The following is a 17,727-nucleotide window of genomic DNA, read 5'->3' on the forward strand; positions in this document are numbered from 1 at the left end:
GTCCCAATTATGTGTTTATACCGGTTGTGCATTTTTTTTTTTTTTTTTTTTTTACTTCTCGGACATCAGCTGGATAACCATTTGAATTAGTAATAATTGTGCAGGCCTACTGTTTCTCTGTGGAATTCTAAATATCTAAACTAGCACTAAACTAAATGTGTGAGCAATAGTTGTTTAATATTGTCACTGTGTGTCCCTAACTGTTATTTTATATCCTTTAATGATTTTAGTCAGAGACTTGGCAGAATCTGTTGTTAAACCCACCACTTTGCTACAGACTAAAATTCATCCACAAAGTTAAGACATTTGTCTTGATTACTGATTATTGAAGATTTTCAGAGAATGAACCCTAATGACCTCGGTGCCCTCTTTAAATTTCTTTTACCAACATCCAAGTGCAAGAGGATCAGGTGCAACAGCTCAACAAATTTTTAGAGGTCTAAATTCTTCCACAAAAAGTCACTGTCCCTGGATGATATACCCACACAAACATATATAACTGGTGACAAAGTAACCTAACCTCTAATCTTAAAGGTCCCATACTGTGCAAAACACTTTATTAAGTCTTTTAGTTAAATTTGTGGGTCTTTGGCTTTCCTCCCAGCCCACAAAATGTGATATTTGATGACAAAACCTGTACTTAGTAGTGCTTGTGAATGTAAAATCCTGACTGAAAACAAACTGTTTGGATTTTGGAGATTTGCCGACGTCGGCAATTGCCTTTTTTGAACAGTCAGGAGCAAGTCTGACCTGATTGGTCCACTGGAGCAGATACCTCCGCACCCCCTCCGCACCCACTAGCGAATAGACTGGTCCTGAATCCAAGCGCATTACCAACCATCCACCAACAAACCTCGGACCCTGGAAATGTGAGTATTTTAAATGCTGTGGAGCTTTTCCTCAGTGTCCCCCCTGTCTCTGTGTTAGCTTCAGGATGCTAACTTTAGCTGCAGTTAGCCTGTTGTTTTAGCCTGTAATTTTACGGTATATGAGCTTTGCTGTTTTCTAACCATTGTGCACTCGGAGCTCGTGGCGGCACACTAAGTGATGCGGAAGAGCAGGGTGGTATCAGCGGTGGATCATTTACATATGAAGGCCACACCCACTAAATCAGACCGAGGGGGGCTATGAGAGCCTGGAAACAATGCTGCCGTGCTTGATTTATTGGCTTTTTGGATCAAAACATGTTACTACCATTTCATGAAGACATCAATGATCCATATTAAACTGCAAAAAAGAAGCACAATATGGAACCTTTAATTCCCCCAGAGCTTCATCCAGATATCCCATTTGCTGCACTTTGTCAGACATAGCATGTTCACATCAACTTGAAGCTTAATAGCCTGACAAACTGAAGGACAGTTTTAATGAACTGAGGAATCTTAGTTTTAATGGAGTCAGATTCCAATGCAAGTAATGCTGGAAATTGAATTTGAGTCCAAAACTTTATAGATACAATCCAAGGATTTGCCTCGATAAATGTGTTAGAAGACCAACCTACGTTGGCAACCATTTGTCTTAGATAACTTGACTGTCCTGTTTGATGACCTAGGATCAGTGTGAAGAGTTTTTTTATTACACTCAGTCTATTCAGTTTGATCGACTATATCAAAGGTCTGTAAAAAGTCAGAATTATTGCTTTGTCAGTTTTGTTGGAATGTCAAATAGCCACATATCTAACAACAAATTTTAATCTGATTTTACAGTACAGTCTGGGTTTTTGACTGATTGCAGACACAGTAAACTGGGTTTGTGTAGTTTTGTTCATGGTTTGTCTAACTAGTGTAGGCATACCTGTACGCTGTGTGTCTCCATGAGTGACCGTAGTGTAAGCTCCTCTCAGACGAGGTAATTTATGTCATGGTAGTAAGGATGGTTACTGCAGAAACAGATGACACTTCTCCGCCTGAGCACCCACAGCAGTATCTTCAGGTCATGTCAATGAAAAATGATACTACATTACTATCTTCCTTGAAATGCTCCATGATGTGAAGCAGTTAAAAATGTGGCACCATGTGTCTGTTTGTAGTTCACTCTATATCCCAGCATGCTGTGGACAATAAAGCAGTTGTTTGCAATACACAATAATTGGTGAATGGGGACAAATTTCGAATCATGTCAGGTTGTGTAAAGTGGTCAATGAGTTAGAGCATGTCTATAACAAAGCTGGTGTAGTAGCACCACACTCTGGTTAAAATACCATAAACAATGGGGGAAAAAACAAAAAACCTCTGTGTATTTTATACTTGTGCTTGTTGCACTTTGATCCAAACACAATGACACAACGTGGCTCGAGAGTCCATGTAGCCTTGAGTTAAGTAGTATGAATGCACCCAGCTTAAACCTTCAGCTCAAGCTGACCTATTGATGGTGTAACAGCTTCAAACTGTCTTTAACTTACACTCACTTTAAGTGTGCACAACGACTTTTGCTGCAACATCTTTATTAAAACTTCTTCACAGTTTGTGCAGTGGTTTGTCCACAGTAACTGGGACAGTGCTGAAAGAGACTTTCTGTTGAAATTTTTAATGTAACTTCAAATTTCAGAGACAGATATTACAAAATCCTACATTACATTAGAGTTATCTTTGACCAAATGCCATAGGAACTAAATATTTCTTTTTTTCTTTGTAGTTTGGATAACCCTTTGAGCATTTACTCAAGCAGAAGTATTCAAGCAAACAGTATTCAATGATGGAATGTGAAATGAAAGTCCTGAGTGTGTTGAAAATGCCTGATATACTTATGACTTCTCCAGGAAAGGAGGCAGGGAAAGAAGGCTATTTTTATTGTGCTCATTTTAATTTTTTGACAAGAAAATAAAGAAAGAAAGCCTCTGAGAGATCCTATGGCAGAATGTTTCTCTCTCCCTCTCTTACTCTCTCTTGCTCCTGAGTCACTCGCTTGAAGAAAAGAACACGAGTTTCCACTGAAGATTTCCTTGCAGCATGCTCCATTGTTGTCTCTGTCTGTTGTCAGTAGGACCTCTATTTATTTCCACTTTCTAGGCATTGTTGTTTCAAAAACACAGTTTCTCTTCATCACGCCTCAAAGAATAGCAGCGCTGATTGGGGTCACTGTTGACTGGTTGCCTTGACTGTCACGTCATTGTTGTCTGTCTCTAGACAAGCTCTGCTACTCTTTGACACATGATAAATTCAGGCCATTATTGTTCATGAACAGAACATGAAAGAAACTAAAAACAGTACTTAAACACATCGCTACATTGATATTACTGTTACTCAAAGAATGCTCAAGTGAGGCTTAAGAATCAGGCAATTATAAAATTGCAGACATGAAAGTGTAACTTAAGAAACCACATTATTTTGATCTTCAAAGCAATGTTTAAGTCAAAAAGATGAAAGAAAATTGAATGTTTTAAGGCTGTTGTTTAGTTAAAGCCACAATCTGGGACGTGTAATACAGAAAGGACCACGGCTCGTCTTAGATCAGAGTCGAGCCTTTGCTGCAGCAGGACGGTGCTGTAGCTGCTGCAGTAACAAGAGAGAAAAATGTCCTTTTTTTGAACCACACATTTAAATGTGTTTTGCAGTGCTACAAACAGCTGTGGCCATTTCTCCAACCCATGATTATGGCTTTAACTGGGCTTAATGACTTGAGCATTCTGAACTCATTATAGCAGAGAAATAAGATTTATGCAGTGTTTCCATTCACAAATAGACGCTTCACTGTCTGCGAGCTCTTTTGTTTCTATTGTTGAGTTTTCAGTGTTGTTTCAAGGTTGGAGTCAATTCTGTTTCAATCCAGAGAGAAAAGTGGGTTTGATTGAGTCTTTGTAAGCATGTATAATTACAAATTACTCCTCAATGCTGTTAATATAAGCTTGTTGAATTGGAACTCCACTGCATTGAAGCGTTATCGACTCCTGCCTTGTGTACGCCCTTCTTAAATGAGTTGTAGCACAGTTCAGTAAAATATAAACAGCAGTACTTTTTTCATTACATCTCCTTCTCTCTTTAGCCTCCATATTTTAGATCCCCCAGATATACATGTAGTCTCTATTGCCACGCTAGTGATACCAAGAACAGTTTACTCTTACAACTTTTTCAGTTAAAAATCTTTGATAAGGCAAAAACCCATAGCTATTACTTCACTAGACGTCATGGCAACCTCGGGCTTCTTGTGGACGCGTGGCTCCAATGATGATACAAACTAGTCCATGAGAATCTGCCTGGAGTGGTACAGATTTTGTATTTTAGAAAACCAAATATGCCTAATTCATTACCAATTCTGCAACACCGGCAGCCGTCTGTAAAAAAGTCTCCCCTTATCAGGCAGATGAGGACACCACTTGAAAACAGAAAATCCAGCTGCTTAACAGTAGTAATTTCTCAAAGAATACATTCATCTGTGTGTGGTCATGGTTTTGTTGAACATGTGTTTGTATGCATGTGCTAGAGTTGTCACTGTAAGGATGATGGTGAGTAAATAGTCAGGGCCGGGTCAGGGTCTTTTGGGGTTAATTTACTACCACAGTACTTTGGTCTTAGAAATGATTGGAGGATAAAAGGGGAGCAGTGAGCCAATGTTGGTGGATCGTTTTGTGCAAATTGTTCTCTGTTTGGCAACTAATGTATCTCAATGTAAAGGAGAAGAGGTCTGTCAATAGTATTTAAAATCATTTCAAACACTTGTTTGCGATTTATCAAGTTGGCACAATGGCACCACAGTGGAACCAGAGAGATTCAAAATAAAAAATAAAAAAAATCCTGCAAAATGGGAGGAGAGAAGAAAAGGAGTGGTTGAGAAAACACAGTGGATCTACAGTATATCGGGAAGGAAGCTGAGAGTTTTAGGTCTTTTCCTAAGAGTCGTTTTTTGATTTTGAACAGTGCAGATATGTTTCCCCTGTGGGAATTGAAGACATTCATTTGAAGATTAGAATTTTTAGTTCGATTTCAAAATCAAAAACGTACCATTGTAAGTGAGCAGGTAGGTATCTAACTTGGGACTCTGGTTTCTGAAAAGTCTGAAAGATTTCAAAACCATGTTGTACAAACAAAACAGTCACCTCTGTTGCAAATATAGAACTTCTTTCTCTCTTTCTCTCTCTCTCTCTCTCATCTGTACAGCGTTCCCTCTTTAGGAGGATGAGGAGCGGGTGTAGCAGGGGTTCACCAAGAGAGACGACAAGCTTGTTTTTGGCTCGGCAGAGAGCACATTCCTCCTGGTAGAAAAGAAGAACTCAAATGTCTCGTCCATCACACTGTCTGTCTCTGTTGGTGTGCGCTTCTCAGCTGAGAGGTTCAAAACAGTCAAAACACAGTCACACGACAGAGCCATGCCATATTCAAATAATAGATTATTAATGATGAGGAGCATAGGAATAATAAGAAGACCAGTAATGTTATAAGAATAATTAATAGTAATAACATATCATTCTAGGATCTTTAAATTCTGTATATAAAAACAGTGGCGAGGAGAAGTTGGTACACAGTAGGGCTCTACTATCCCCTTGGTTGATTTGGCACATTATACTCACTCTGGTGAGAGCTACCTACTCATTCTCAGCACAGTAGAAGATAACTGTTGCCTGGCGACCCATCCAGAATTTGATGTTTTGATGGTTTTTTAAAATCCCACGTAACGGCAAATCTTTTAAAGTGTCTTTTTTTGCAGCAGAATCGCAGGACGCGATGCAAAAACAACCACATCGAAAAGCAGAATCTGGATCAATCCCGGGCCTTAGAGAGGGCTGATCAGACTCATCTGCTGCTGTGGGGGATTAGAAACGTCAGTCTGGAGGCAGATTCAGAGTAGGCTGTTCAGGATGGGTTGCCCGGCAATGTTTAAGGTTTCTGTTCTTGATGTGTTTTTTTTTCCTTCATTCAAAACTTAGTACAAATAGCTACATAAGTCTGAGCTATGATTTTCATTACATTACAAAAAGTAACTCAGTCTCTCTATAAGTTACGGTTTCTGTTTTTTAATATAATATATTAGTTTGGTCCTCCTTGATGTTCTCAGAAGCAAAGGCTTGGTTTGGATGAAGTGTGAGCGTGGGAGTATGTGTGTCTGTTTGTGTGTATGGTGTGTGCACTATATGTTTGCAGGTTGTAAGTCCTGTAAGTTGTGTGTTTGTGTGTATTTACAGGTCATTTTTTTATCAGTATGCTTGTTTCATTATGTCATGAATGTAATGTTAATTTCCATCTTCATGGGGTTGAGGTCTCCAAATGATAGATCAGGTCTTCTGCTGTGCCGACACGCCTTTCCAGTAGTCAAGTATGTCGTGAAGATCCTCATCCTTTGCAAACTGAACCTTTTGCCTAAGTGCGTGCCCCGCTGCCACATATCCTTCATCCTCCATGGACGCCTGCCGGTGCCTCTTGCGGTGCAATTTGAACCTCTCCCACAGCCCCAGAGTCGGGGTGCAGAGAAGCCCTTCTTCCTCCTCGTCTTCCTCCGGGCTGGAGCAGTAGCTGAGGTTGTGGTACTGGGGTGAGAGAGGGTAGTGAGGGGAGAGCTGGGAGTAGGCCAGCTCCCGCTGTTTGGCCTGCCTGGTAAGGGTCAGAGGGTCTAACACAGAGGGCTTCCGGCCTGGGTGGTGGTGGAGCTCCTGCAGGATCTGGGGGTGGTGCTGCAGGTCTTGGAGGTGCTGCTGGGACCCAGGATAGGAGTGACGGTGTTCATTGTACTGGCGAATTCTCTGGGCTTCAGCTCGTAGGATCGCCGCAGCTGGGTTAACCGAACGGATGGACTCTCCTCTTTCTCCCCTGTCTCCAGGCGAAGTTCTCTCGATGTAGCGGGTCTCTGTCGTGTGGTAGCCGCCCTCTGAGCGGAAGGAGCGCGGGCTCCGGGCAGAGCCGGGAGACGAGGAGGTGCTGGGCCTTTTTGAGGATGGGGGGGCCTCCATGCTGTGGTGCCTCTGCAGGGAATGATGGTAACTCCTCGCCCTCTCATCTCTTCTTTCTCTTCCTCCTTTGTACACAGGAGAGAGAAACTCGCTGCCTCTGTCTCCTCTCTCCCCTTGCTCAGAGAGAAGCACAAGCTGGGGCTCTGCGGTTGAAACAGCCCCTCCACCTGCAGAGGAGGGAGATTTCATCCCCTGCTGAAAGGAGGTAGACTCAGATTTAAGAGCATCTATGCAGTTGTTGATGATCTGGTTCACTTTATCAACTTCCTTTGCGATGGTGGAGATTTCTGCCACTGAGCCTTGTGGATTTGCTTGTGGGGACATCTCTCTTTCTCTTTCTCTTTCTCTTTCTCTTTCTCGCTCACGTTCTCTCTCCCTCTCAATGCCGGACCCTCTCACCTCCATGTAGTTAAGTTTAGCAGGCTTGTGGGCTGGTGTTTCTATCACCTCCTGCAGCTTGTATGGATCTATCTCACTACCCTGAGGAAGGTAGGGCATTCTGGGCAGACTGTCGCCTGGGGCAAGCTTCTGGGAAACAGATCCTCCGCTTCCTCCCTCTATATCTCCCTCCCCACCATACTTGAGCTCTATCAGAGTCCTCTGGATCCTACTCATTTTCCTCTCCTTCTCCTCCATGATCCTCCTCTTCCTGAGGCAGTGGACAACAAGGCCAAGGATGAGTAGCATGCCGAACAAACAGCCTAAGATAGTCATAATGTAGTGGGTGGCTGATGATTGATTGGCAGTCCTTCCAGCCCCTGCACGACGGCCAGTGGAGAGGGTCAGACAGGTGTGGTTGAAGCGCAGAGAATTTCGTATAGATGCCACACAGTATGTGTAGTCGGTGTTGGGTTTCAGGTTCTTGAGTTCAATGTCTTCCCTCTGGCTTTTCAGATTCTGAATGTCTGTGAAAAAGCTGTTGTTATAAAGCACCAGAATATACATTTTCTTATACGGGTGAGGGATCTGAACTGTTATCACAGCGCTTGAATGTTGCACCTGCTTTAGCGTCATGATTGGATTCACGTCAGAGAAAATAGGGCTTAAGCTGATCTCCTCATCTGGAGGGGTCCCAGAAGCGCAGTCATCCAGTCCACACGGAGAAGCAAAATCTGGAGGCAGGGTGGTGGAATCAGACGGGCCCAGGACAAAGAAAGGTGTCACGCCATCATCCGTGCATACGAGACTGAGAACGTGCAGAGCGTTACGTTGGGTAGGCATGCGGGGATTCTGGCTCAGGAGGTTGTATCCAAAGAATCCTTGAGGGGAGTCGCACACCATCCTCTCACTGGTCCTGTTGGGGAAGGCCGCGAGCCAGCGCAGGAAACCCAGCAGCTCACAGGAGCAGTTGAAGGGGTTAGTGTAAAGTTCACAGGTGGTCAGCTTTGAAAGTCCAGAAAACAAACTGCCTTCCAGCACCTGGATCCTGAAGAAGGACAAAGAGAATAGAGGATTTGATACAAAATCTCACCTTCAATATTAATCACATGGCTGAAGAAAGGTTTAGCTACCTGCATTTTATGATGCACTGATATTGTTATACTGATATTCATATCAAAACATGGGAATAAGATGCAGATCATGTAATTACGCCTGAGTGGCCCCTAAGCAGCTGCCAAGGAATTAGGATATGAATCCGAAAACAAAAACATACCAACTCTGACAAGGTCTTACAAAAAGTCCAACATTATTATAAATATTGACTGCAACACCTGAGGTATTCTGGCAATGAACCAATTGCATTGTGTCATTTAGCAGGTGAAACTTAGCATTAGCAGTCCTACACAGGTGAAAATAGCACGTCTCTTTCTACCCTAAAACAAAAAGCAAGGATAATTAACTGTTTAATCCTGCATGGACTGGAAAGTATTTATTTATTAGTTTTACTACCAATTGCAAAACTCAAACCAATGTGGTTGCTCCACAACAAGTGTGTTGCAGCTCTAAAAGATTAAAATGTCTGAAGACACCACACTAAAAAACCATGCATTTTTGGAAAAACTCATAGGGGGCAGCTAAAATTTAGAGTTGGACTGTGTCTGACAACTGGGGCTGTACCACAATAAAGTAGACTTGCATGGCTCAGGAGAAGACTACAGCATCTTAACTTTGCTGTTAAAAATGTGTGGCCCAGCTCATGTCCTTAGTCTGAAAATTTTTCGGTTTCAGCCTTATAATATGGAAATCAGTAGTATTCATTTTCAGCAGGTTTAAAAAGTACTGTTCAATTTCAACTTTTATATTACTTTGCTGTTATCATTACATTAATAATACTTCTATTTTACCATTTTAGGACTGTATGAACAGGGCTTAAAATTCTATGAGAAGGATCTGTTTTAATTAGACTGCCTCGCCACCTTCTGGCCTGGAGTCTCACACACACTGTCGTAGAGATTTGGCTTTTAACCAGGCGTGTGTTTGTTTTGGAACTAATTTTCTTCATTCAAGACAACTTTTTACGAATAAGATGCAACCAGATAAGGCATTTATCAGTACGGTTACATAGAGCTGTTGTTCGAAACATGACAACAAGTCAACATAAATTTGTACCATTCGTCAGCAGCTGGTTATATAAAACACTACTTGCGGCCTGCTTCTATGACTTTTCCGTAGGCTAACAACAAGTCATAGTGAGTGATGTTTAGGCAAAAATTAGGGAAAAAAAAAAACAAAGTTATCACTGTTTTAGTAAGTTCCTGTTACACAAATTAGAAGACAGTTTTTACAATTACATATAGCAGATGCCCCTGTCCAGCGCAATGAACAACACTGAGCAGTTGCAGGTTTGGTGCCTTGCTTTAGGGCACCTTGACAGTGCTCAGGAAATTATGCTGACACCGCTCCATCTATCAGCCCAATTCGCAAACTTGATTCATGACAGGATTCAAACCAGCGACATTCTAGTTAACGAGCCAAGTCCCTGTGGACTGAACTACTGACACCCTGACTTTAACATCTCACATCCTGAAGTACAGAGGTTGTATCCAGTCACAGCAGAGATATGCAGGAAGAGACAGGGCTCCATCAGAAAATCGAATCCTTAAAGATTTTGGCGCAGTAAGGGGTTAAATCACGTAGCCTTAAGCCAAGCGAAGCATTGCAGAGGTCTGCTGAGCTCATGTCTTTATATAATTCTGCATCCCCAGTTTCTTCATTTCTCAAACTTGGAGTTTTCAGTCCTCTCAAGTGACACCTCTTGAGGCAGTTTAACAGACTTTGTACAGCTCCCTCTGGAGCCAAAAAGCTTTATATTTTCTGTATTTTTCTCTACATGTGCTGTAGTACTCCCCAGAACCCAAGCATAGACTTTGATCCGTAAAATCGGCGCACTTTCCCCTAAAACGCTCTTGTTATTTAGTTCTCTTAAACTTCACTTTATGGTCTTCAACATCTCCCAGAATACCTTTCAACAAGCCCCAAAGAGCAGTTGAACTTGTTCCATTCAGCTGTTGCTTTCACATAAAAGTCGAGAGATCAATACCAGTTACAGTGCAGATAGTGGCGTAGAACACAGCAGCTATTCCCATAGTGGAGAAGTGGGAATCTCAATTTTTATTGGAAACATGGGTTGTTGCAGCATTGCATCATATATTACTGAGGCTTCTGTCAGTGAGAAAAATAAGTATCTTTGTATCATCTGTGATGCTCTTTAAACTGTGTCTGCCCCACATCAAAATAAATTTGTGAATTTAGAAAGCAGCTGTTAAAGTGAGGACACCAAGCAAGACACGTTACACTGATTTTCATCCTGCTTGGGAAAATGATTGTTCTCCAACTGGTTAACAGTGAAGCAATAGTGCACATGTTGGTACCATGGACAAAAAACACAAGATATGAACTCAAAGTCAGACTGTGAATCGTGATTCAAAGTTTTTAAGCTAAACGCCCTTTTAAAAGTAAGGTTTAATGAGGAAAGGTTTGATTCTCTTCTCCGTATGTTTGGAGCTCAGATTCTTTACCTGTTCATGGAGAGGTCTATATTCTCAAGGTTGGGGCATTCCCAGAAGGTGTTGGGTGTAACAGTCTCTATGAGGTTGGCTTGCAGGTAGAGATACTGCAGTTTGCCCAGGCCTCGTAGCATCCCTTCTGTCAGGTTCCTCAACTTGTTAAAACCCATCTGGAGAACCTAGGGAGGCAAAGACAAGTGGGATTATTCTAATCTCTGAAGTGCGAGGCCAGCGCCAGGCATCACTCTGTACAACCTGGAAACATGCAGAGCAAACCATACAATCATGTTTCACATGGTGATCTAAGCCTGTGTGCTGTGCTGAAGATGTTGCTCACATTTTACCTCCTGGACCAGCTCCAGCAGCTGGATACATGTGTAAGCATGCCAGCTCATTTTGTTCATCTCAGTTTGGTGGAAACCAGGCTGCCTCAGTGTTTTTGGAAGCCACAGTAAGTGGTTGTTGTCTTTGTTGTGTGTTTTTCATTTGTGTGAATAATGATAGAAGAATTTTAGCCGTTTCCTTGAGAAAAAGAAGCAGCATCAAACCAATTTAAAGGCACAGACATTGATTTTGATTACAGACAAGGTCTTTTATTCAAATTTCACTTAAGTGCTGCAGAATTACCAGCAAAATGCTAATGCTTAGTGATCATTCCAAGCACTTTTACCTTGAATCTCCGATTGAAAAAAAAAATACTATTAAATCTGAAAATTTCACTAGAGAAACAAAAGTAAAGTATATATAGACATTCAAAAATCAAAAACAGCGTTTGATAAAAAATGACTTGAAACTAAAGAGTTTAAATGGCCGTCTGTGAGGTTAGTTCAGAAGCAGGGATGTTGTTCCAGATGCTCCTAATCAAAGCTTCTTAATCACTCTTTCTTGGATACATTTTGATTGAGACCTCTTTTTTAACAGCTGGAGTAAATCAGGGGCTGTTTTTACGGATAGGTTAGTCGAAGGCGTCAGGAGGTGCTAACCCCATGTTCCATCCATCTAAAAATGTTCACTCCTGGCTCCAAAAAGTAAAAAATAGAATAAATAAAAAAAAATAAAACTGCCCATGACAGTAAAAAAAACATCAGCAGTGGCTTCTCTCATTCCATATGAACATTTTTTTTTGTGTTTATGTGTTCACATGATGGTTTCTCACCTGCAGGTTGAACTGGGCTGAGAAAGCTCCATCTTCCACATAACTGATGTCATTCTTGGTGAGGTTCAGGTAGGTAAGGTTACCAAACCGGCTGAGTGAAGAATAATGGACCGACCGGATCTTGTTCTCATTCAACCTCAGGTCCACTATAGTGCTGTGGACACAAACATTAGAGCTTTAGATGCCAGGGAAAAAAAGGTCATGTTGAAATCCAAGACTGTCATCAAACATTTCCTGACCTGTTTATGTGAGAGGGGATGGCCTCATAGGGCGGCTGGTTCATGCTGCAGATAGCCAGCCACACAAAGCCCTTCTCTCCTTCAATCAGCCAACAGTCTGCTGTTACCATTGGCAACCGCATTATTGACAGCAGGGCGAGCCAACAGAGGAAGGAGCTGGCTGTGGAGAGGACCACTGATGAGGAACGTCCAGTCAAGCTGTGTCTCTGCCGTCCCTGTCCTGTCCTCTGGGCCATCGGGGATGATGTCACAATATCCATTGGAGAAAGCCAACCTGCTATGCTTGCCATCTAACATTTATTTATGCAGGCTCGCGCCATTTCAAAGGCAGTGAGGGTGTCTTTATATACTCAAACCTCTGACTTGGTGTTGCCTTATTTATGTGATTTGCTTCTGCACTATTTGAGGTTAAGTCACAGCATGGCAGAGTCTAAATGTTTCTTTAGTTTGTGTTGTAGCAACTTGAGTACAGTTGTCTTGGAAAATTGGGAAAAGATAAAATTAGCTCTTTTGAAAGATCTTTTTCTTGTTTGGCAGTAAGCTTCTCCAGGTAAACTATATCAATTGTCTAATTAGGGGGTCACATTTGATTTATTATGTATAAATTGGCAAGTTGAAGTGGTCCTGGTGCCAGATTGGCTGCTGCTCATGTCTTCTGCGGCCATCTGCATCTCTGATTGGAAGCGCTCCTCTCTCCTTTCTTCCTCATCGCTCACTGTGCTGGAGTGAGAACTCGTCCCTGGAGGGGGAGAGGGGAAAAAGGGGGGAGGAGTGTGTAAGAAAGGAATTTAAAATGAAACAGTGGTTTATGTTGGGAGATACTAGCAAAAACAACCCTGCTACCAGCGAGATACGATCAAATTTTTCATCTTATGTAACAGTCTGGCATTTACACACACATATACACACACACACACACACACACATACACAGAGAGAGAGAGAGAGAGAGAGAGAGAGAGAGAGAGACTTTGTATACTCGTAAGGTATTTCTTGACTTGTCCAATTAGCTCAAGCTGCAGCAGATCCACAACAAGCACCTGCAAATCTTTAAAATGCACAAAGCTTGTAGCTGCTTTATACACACACTCACAGGGATTTTTTTTTTTTTTTTTTTACCACACTATTAGCCTCGGGGCCTTGAAAGGCCTCAGCTAAAAACTGCCTTTACTCTGATACTGTATCTAATTAATTAATCTGCTCTAAATAAAACACTTCCAGGGAAAAACAGCTGATGTCTGATGGAACAGAACAGAGTGAGAGGGAGGTGAATAGAAAGAGTCTCACAGAGAGCTGTAAGAGTGGTGAGTAGGTGAAAAAAGTGGGTGTGAGAGAGTGGTTCGAAAAGATGTAAAGAGGAGGGGAGGGAGGGAGATGGAGAGACAAGTTAAGTAGAGGGAGGGACAAAAAAGAAAGAGGTAGTGATGCTATGAGAAGAGGGATGTTTGTGTCTCCGTCTGTCTGGGGGAATCTGCTGGAATAGTGGCGATCTCTCTACTTGTTGAGAGCCTCCTCTCAGCTTTACAAGAGATAAAAAACAGGATGTGACATCACAAGGGTGAAGGAGAGGGAGCGAGCAGGGCAAAAGCTCTGGACTTCCTTGCAGTCATTTTTCAGCTGCAGCTCTGGTCTCATTGATTACAGATGAATAGCGAAGCAGAGAGGTGCTAATGTTTCTCCTCTGAGCTGCAGTAATAGCTCGGCTTTTTGTGAATGGGGAAAAAAAGGGTTTCTAAACTTTGTGGAGTCCTTGCAAAGAGCAAGAGTTCTGACACTGCACCCTGACTTGCAGCTTTTCCTCTAGCTTCTCCGACTCTGTGCTTTTTCTCAATAAGGGTCTCTTTGATCTCCTTTTCTACAAATGTGTTCCTGGGGTGCTAACTGCTAAATTTCACATAAACAAGCGTCTCCTACTGATCCCGATGGAATCTGAGCCCTTAATAGTATTAAAAAAAGCAGTACACTTTTTAAGCAGGTTGTTAAATGCTAATCTGCTCAGTTTGTGAGTTTGTGTTTGGTAGAAGCAAATTTCTGTTTTCTCTGTTTAACCTTTGCTCTGAGTAATTTGCTCAATAAAATGAAAAGTACTGCTGTCTGGTGAACTTTTGCATAGCTGATATCCTGTTCAAATGTAGCTGAAATACAGACACATAATGATGAATTCTCCTCAAGTGACACAGGGTTTAACATTATAGTATCAAACATGCTTAACTTAAAAAAAGCTAGTTGCTTGGTAAAAAGAACTACTTAAAATGAGTTTGAATGACCTCCAGGTCTGCCAAATAAATCCAATGCAAGAGTTTTTCAAAATCCATTTTGCTTATGTAACTATAGTCTGTAGAGGTTACTCTACAGACTGTAAAAAGATGAACCTTCATCTCTCTCTTTTTACTACTGTGAGTATATCTTTGAAGAGTACATGGTCTCAATCAATAGGTTTTAGTCTTTTTCAATGATGGGTGCCATGCATTTCACCATCTATGGTTCCATTATAAACAGTGATGTATTCTCCAGGGTGGCTGCCTTGTGATTGACAAGATGTTTCTGTTATGATATACTGCAGTAAACATAGTGTGTCAACGTTCCTGTCCGCACCAATAATTCTGACTCAATAATAATAATAATAATTAAAGAAAATAAATAATAATAATAATAATAATAATAATAATAATAATAATAATAATAATAATAATAATAATAGTTATTATTATTATTATTATTATTATTATTATTATTATTATTATTATTATGTAACCTCTTTCATTCTTCATCCATCACCAGAGAACCGCCCGGATTTCTTTCTGTTTCACATCCACTATCACAGAGACACACCACACACGTCATTCTTCTCACCTACTGTGACTCTCTTCTTGTTCACCTCCTGACCTGTGACTCAGCTGACCTCAGTCTTTTAACCCTTTCATGCTGTTTGTTGTTCTAAATGTCGATATGATGTTAAAAATGTTTTATTCTCCCTCAGGAGAAATCTAAATGTGCTGATTTCATTTGAGCTCTCAACATCACAAATTTACACGGGCGTACTCTAACGTCTGTGTTAGCATGCACATAACGCCTTCATAACAGCTTTTTTAATCAGTCAGCAGAATCTATAATTGATGGTGAGACTTCCTCTCACATAGCATGAGACAAACTACCCCGTTAAGCCACAAGAGAAAGGGCAGGAACTGCTGCCAGCTACATGAACAAAACAAAGAAAATCACAGATGCACAGGAAATGTCCATTTTGCTGACCAAGGGTTAAGCTGGGGTAAACAAACTGTTGAGAGAGATGAGCATAAGGGTGTAACGAGGATGCAGAGCAGCCGGGGAGACCGCGCAGCTTAATTAACATGCAGAGACGGCAGATTTCTGCCTGAACTCTTTTCACACTGAGGTAAGCTATGTTGGCTGCAGGACCAAGAGAAAAATGCAAGAGTGCAGAAAGAGATACAGCCGCTGTAACCAGTCTGCACTTGACCTCCATTTGTAGTAAATACACTTGTAGTTGGAAACGTGATATATGCAGAAGGAACTGTTAAAGAGTCTGTCGGCCTCTTTTACATTTTGCATCATTCATTGCCTTCCCTGGCTGCCCTCTCGCTCGGCTGCTGAGAACAACCAAGTGGAATATTCCAGCACTCAGCATCATGACCGGCTCGCTTTCCATTCGTGTCACACTCAAAGATTTATGGGGTACAAACCGTCACATGGAGCAAGACGGGGCTGGACTCTAACCTTGCTTTACTGAAAGGGTGACAGTTATGGTGTCATGGCCATGACTTTTACAGGATAAATGTGTCAAAGTGCAGGCTTTTCTGCACAAAGCATGAAAAACCTGGACAGTGTTTAGAGTTTGGCCTGATGACAACACTCTGATACACACAGTTGCAGACAGGAGTGTGTGTCACCTTTCTCGTACTCTGCCAAACAATGGGGAACAAGGTCACTCTGCAGGAGTGTGTTTTTTTTTTCTGCAAACATCCTTATTTAATCACCAATCTACAAACAAACAACCAAAAGAGGCAAAAATTACCAGGACATGTAAAACACTTTGAACACAGGGTGATAACCTCATCTGGTCGTTGATCATGATCATCTTACACAAGCAGCTTGTCACAGAGGAATAACAGCAACAAATGGGGCAGGATATTTTCAATCAAAAAATAAGCCTCACCTCTCACATCATAAAACCACAGTCTCATTGTTTTCCACTGCACATTTATCCTCTCAGACTTCTGTATGTCAGAAGAACCCTGGGTCAGGGAGAAAATACAATATGTATAGTTTCCTGCTGAGAGGTCAAAGTTTTTCTCTCTACGTCTGCAAAGCTAGCTGCTTTCAGACCAGTTTGATACTGTTTCATTAGCATTTGACATCTTGGTGAATGTAAGGTCAAAGGGGGTGGTTTCAATATTTGTTTATTCTGATTTAATTTTGTATATATGCCACTCCATACTGTGCATATCTAGTTAGACTTTCGTGACCACTGTGAGGAAATTCAGGGTGAGCTGAAGTAGGAAGATGTGAGCCAGTAGAAAAAATTCAAGAACTCTCCCGGAAAATCTGGAGTAGGATCACGTCAGGATGAATTAAATAACAAAAGAATCTGAGGTTGAGGAAGAAAATCAAGATCAGCAAAGATGTCTGCGCATATTTCTGTTTACATTATTACATTATTTCTGTATGTCTCTTTGGCTGTCTGCTATCATGCAGTAAGCATTACACTGTGGCTTCTGCGCTATGTTTTGAGTTTGTACCCTCCAAAGACTCATCTCCCCTCTCTGCCCACAACCTTTGTCCAGCATAGAAGACTTCACACTGTGAGGGACATGTGTGAACAAACAACCATGAGGACATTTGAGGGGGGAGCTCCAGAAAATTTCCTGCTAATTTCAAAGAAGCTGGAGGGTACAGGGATGCTAATGTTAAGCTGTTAATGTAGATGTTAAGCACTATTCAGATTAGCTGTTTTAAGCCATTTCCAGCCTGAACTATCACTATGTGATGTCTTTGTTAATTACTGGTCATACAGAAAGCAGTGAAGTTAAAAAATTTGTCGTATTCTCTCAACATTATACAAACCTGTAGAACAGTAGTACATAATTTTAACAGCTTTTTAAGGTGATGGACGAAAATTTCCATCAAGTAGAGCCAGTAACAGTCTATGTTTGTTCTGTCCTTCAAGCTTTTACTTGTTGGGACGTAGCAGATTGTTATCTTTCCAAATTTTAACATTAACATAGCATAACATGCATTCACCGTAAAATAGAACCTCCACATCTCTGCATCACCACGCTCCTATCCTATTTTCCTCAGGCTATATAAACTGCTTACAGCAGCTTTGGCCAGTGTCATGTGATGCCTGCAAAAGGACACAAGCATCATTTTTTTGTTTCAGTTGCTGTTATTGTCAGAAGAACAGTTATATTGTGAAGACAGGAAAGCGTTAAAACAGCTGATAAGAAGTCCCGTAAACCAAAACGCTTCAATTCAGAAGTGGTCGCACTAC

General features: G+C 41.5%; 1 protein-coding gene across 2 annotated transcripts in view; it reads right to left on the minus strand.

Annotated features, from left to right (window-relative positions):
• Positions 1-2,292: 2,292 nt before the first annotated feature.
• LOC141804619 (protein ELFN1-like) overlaps positions 2,293-17,727 on the minus strand; it is a 149,189-nt gene continuing 133,754 nt past the window's right edge. For both annotated transcript variants that reach the window (XM_074689157.1, XM_074689148.1), the window contains 4 exons: positions 12,220-12,958; positions 11,981-12,134; positions 10,837-11,003; positions 2,293-8,303 (listed from right to left, as the gene is read on the minus strand). In XM_074689157.1, the coding sequence (XP_074545258.1) occupies positions 6,206-8,303; positions 10,837-11,003; positions 11,981-12,134; positions 12,220-12,509 (2,709 nt within the window). In that variant the 5' untranslated portion in view covers positions 12,510-12,958 and the 3' untranslated portion in view covers positions 2,293-6,205. The remainder of the gene's footprint in view (positions 8,304-10,836; positions 11,004-11,980; positions 12,135-12,219; positions 12,959-17,727) is intronic.

The sequence above is a fragment of the Halichoeres trimaculatus genome, unplaced genomic scaffold, assembly GCF_033239565.1.
Source record: "Halichoeres trimaculatus isolate MK-OKI-2021-1 unplaced genomic scaffold, fHalTri1.1 fHalTri1_scaffold_2, whole genome shotgun sequence".
NCBI classification, from domain to species: domain Eukaryota; kingdom Metazoa; phylum Chordata; class Actinopteri; order Labriformes; family Labridae; genus Halichoeres; species Halichoeres trimaculatus.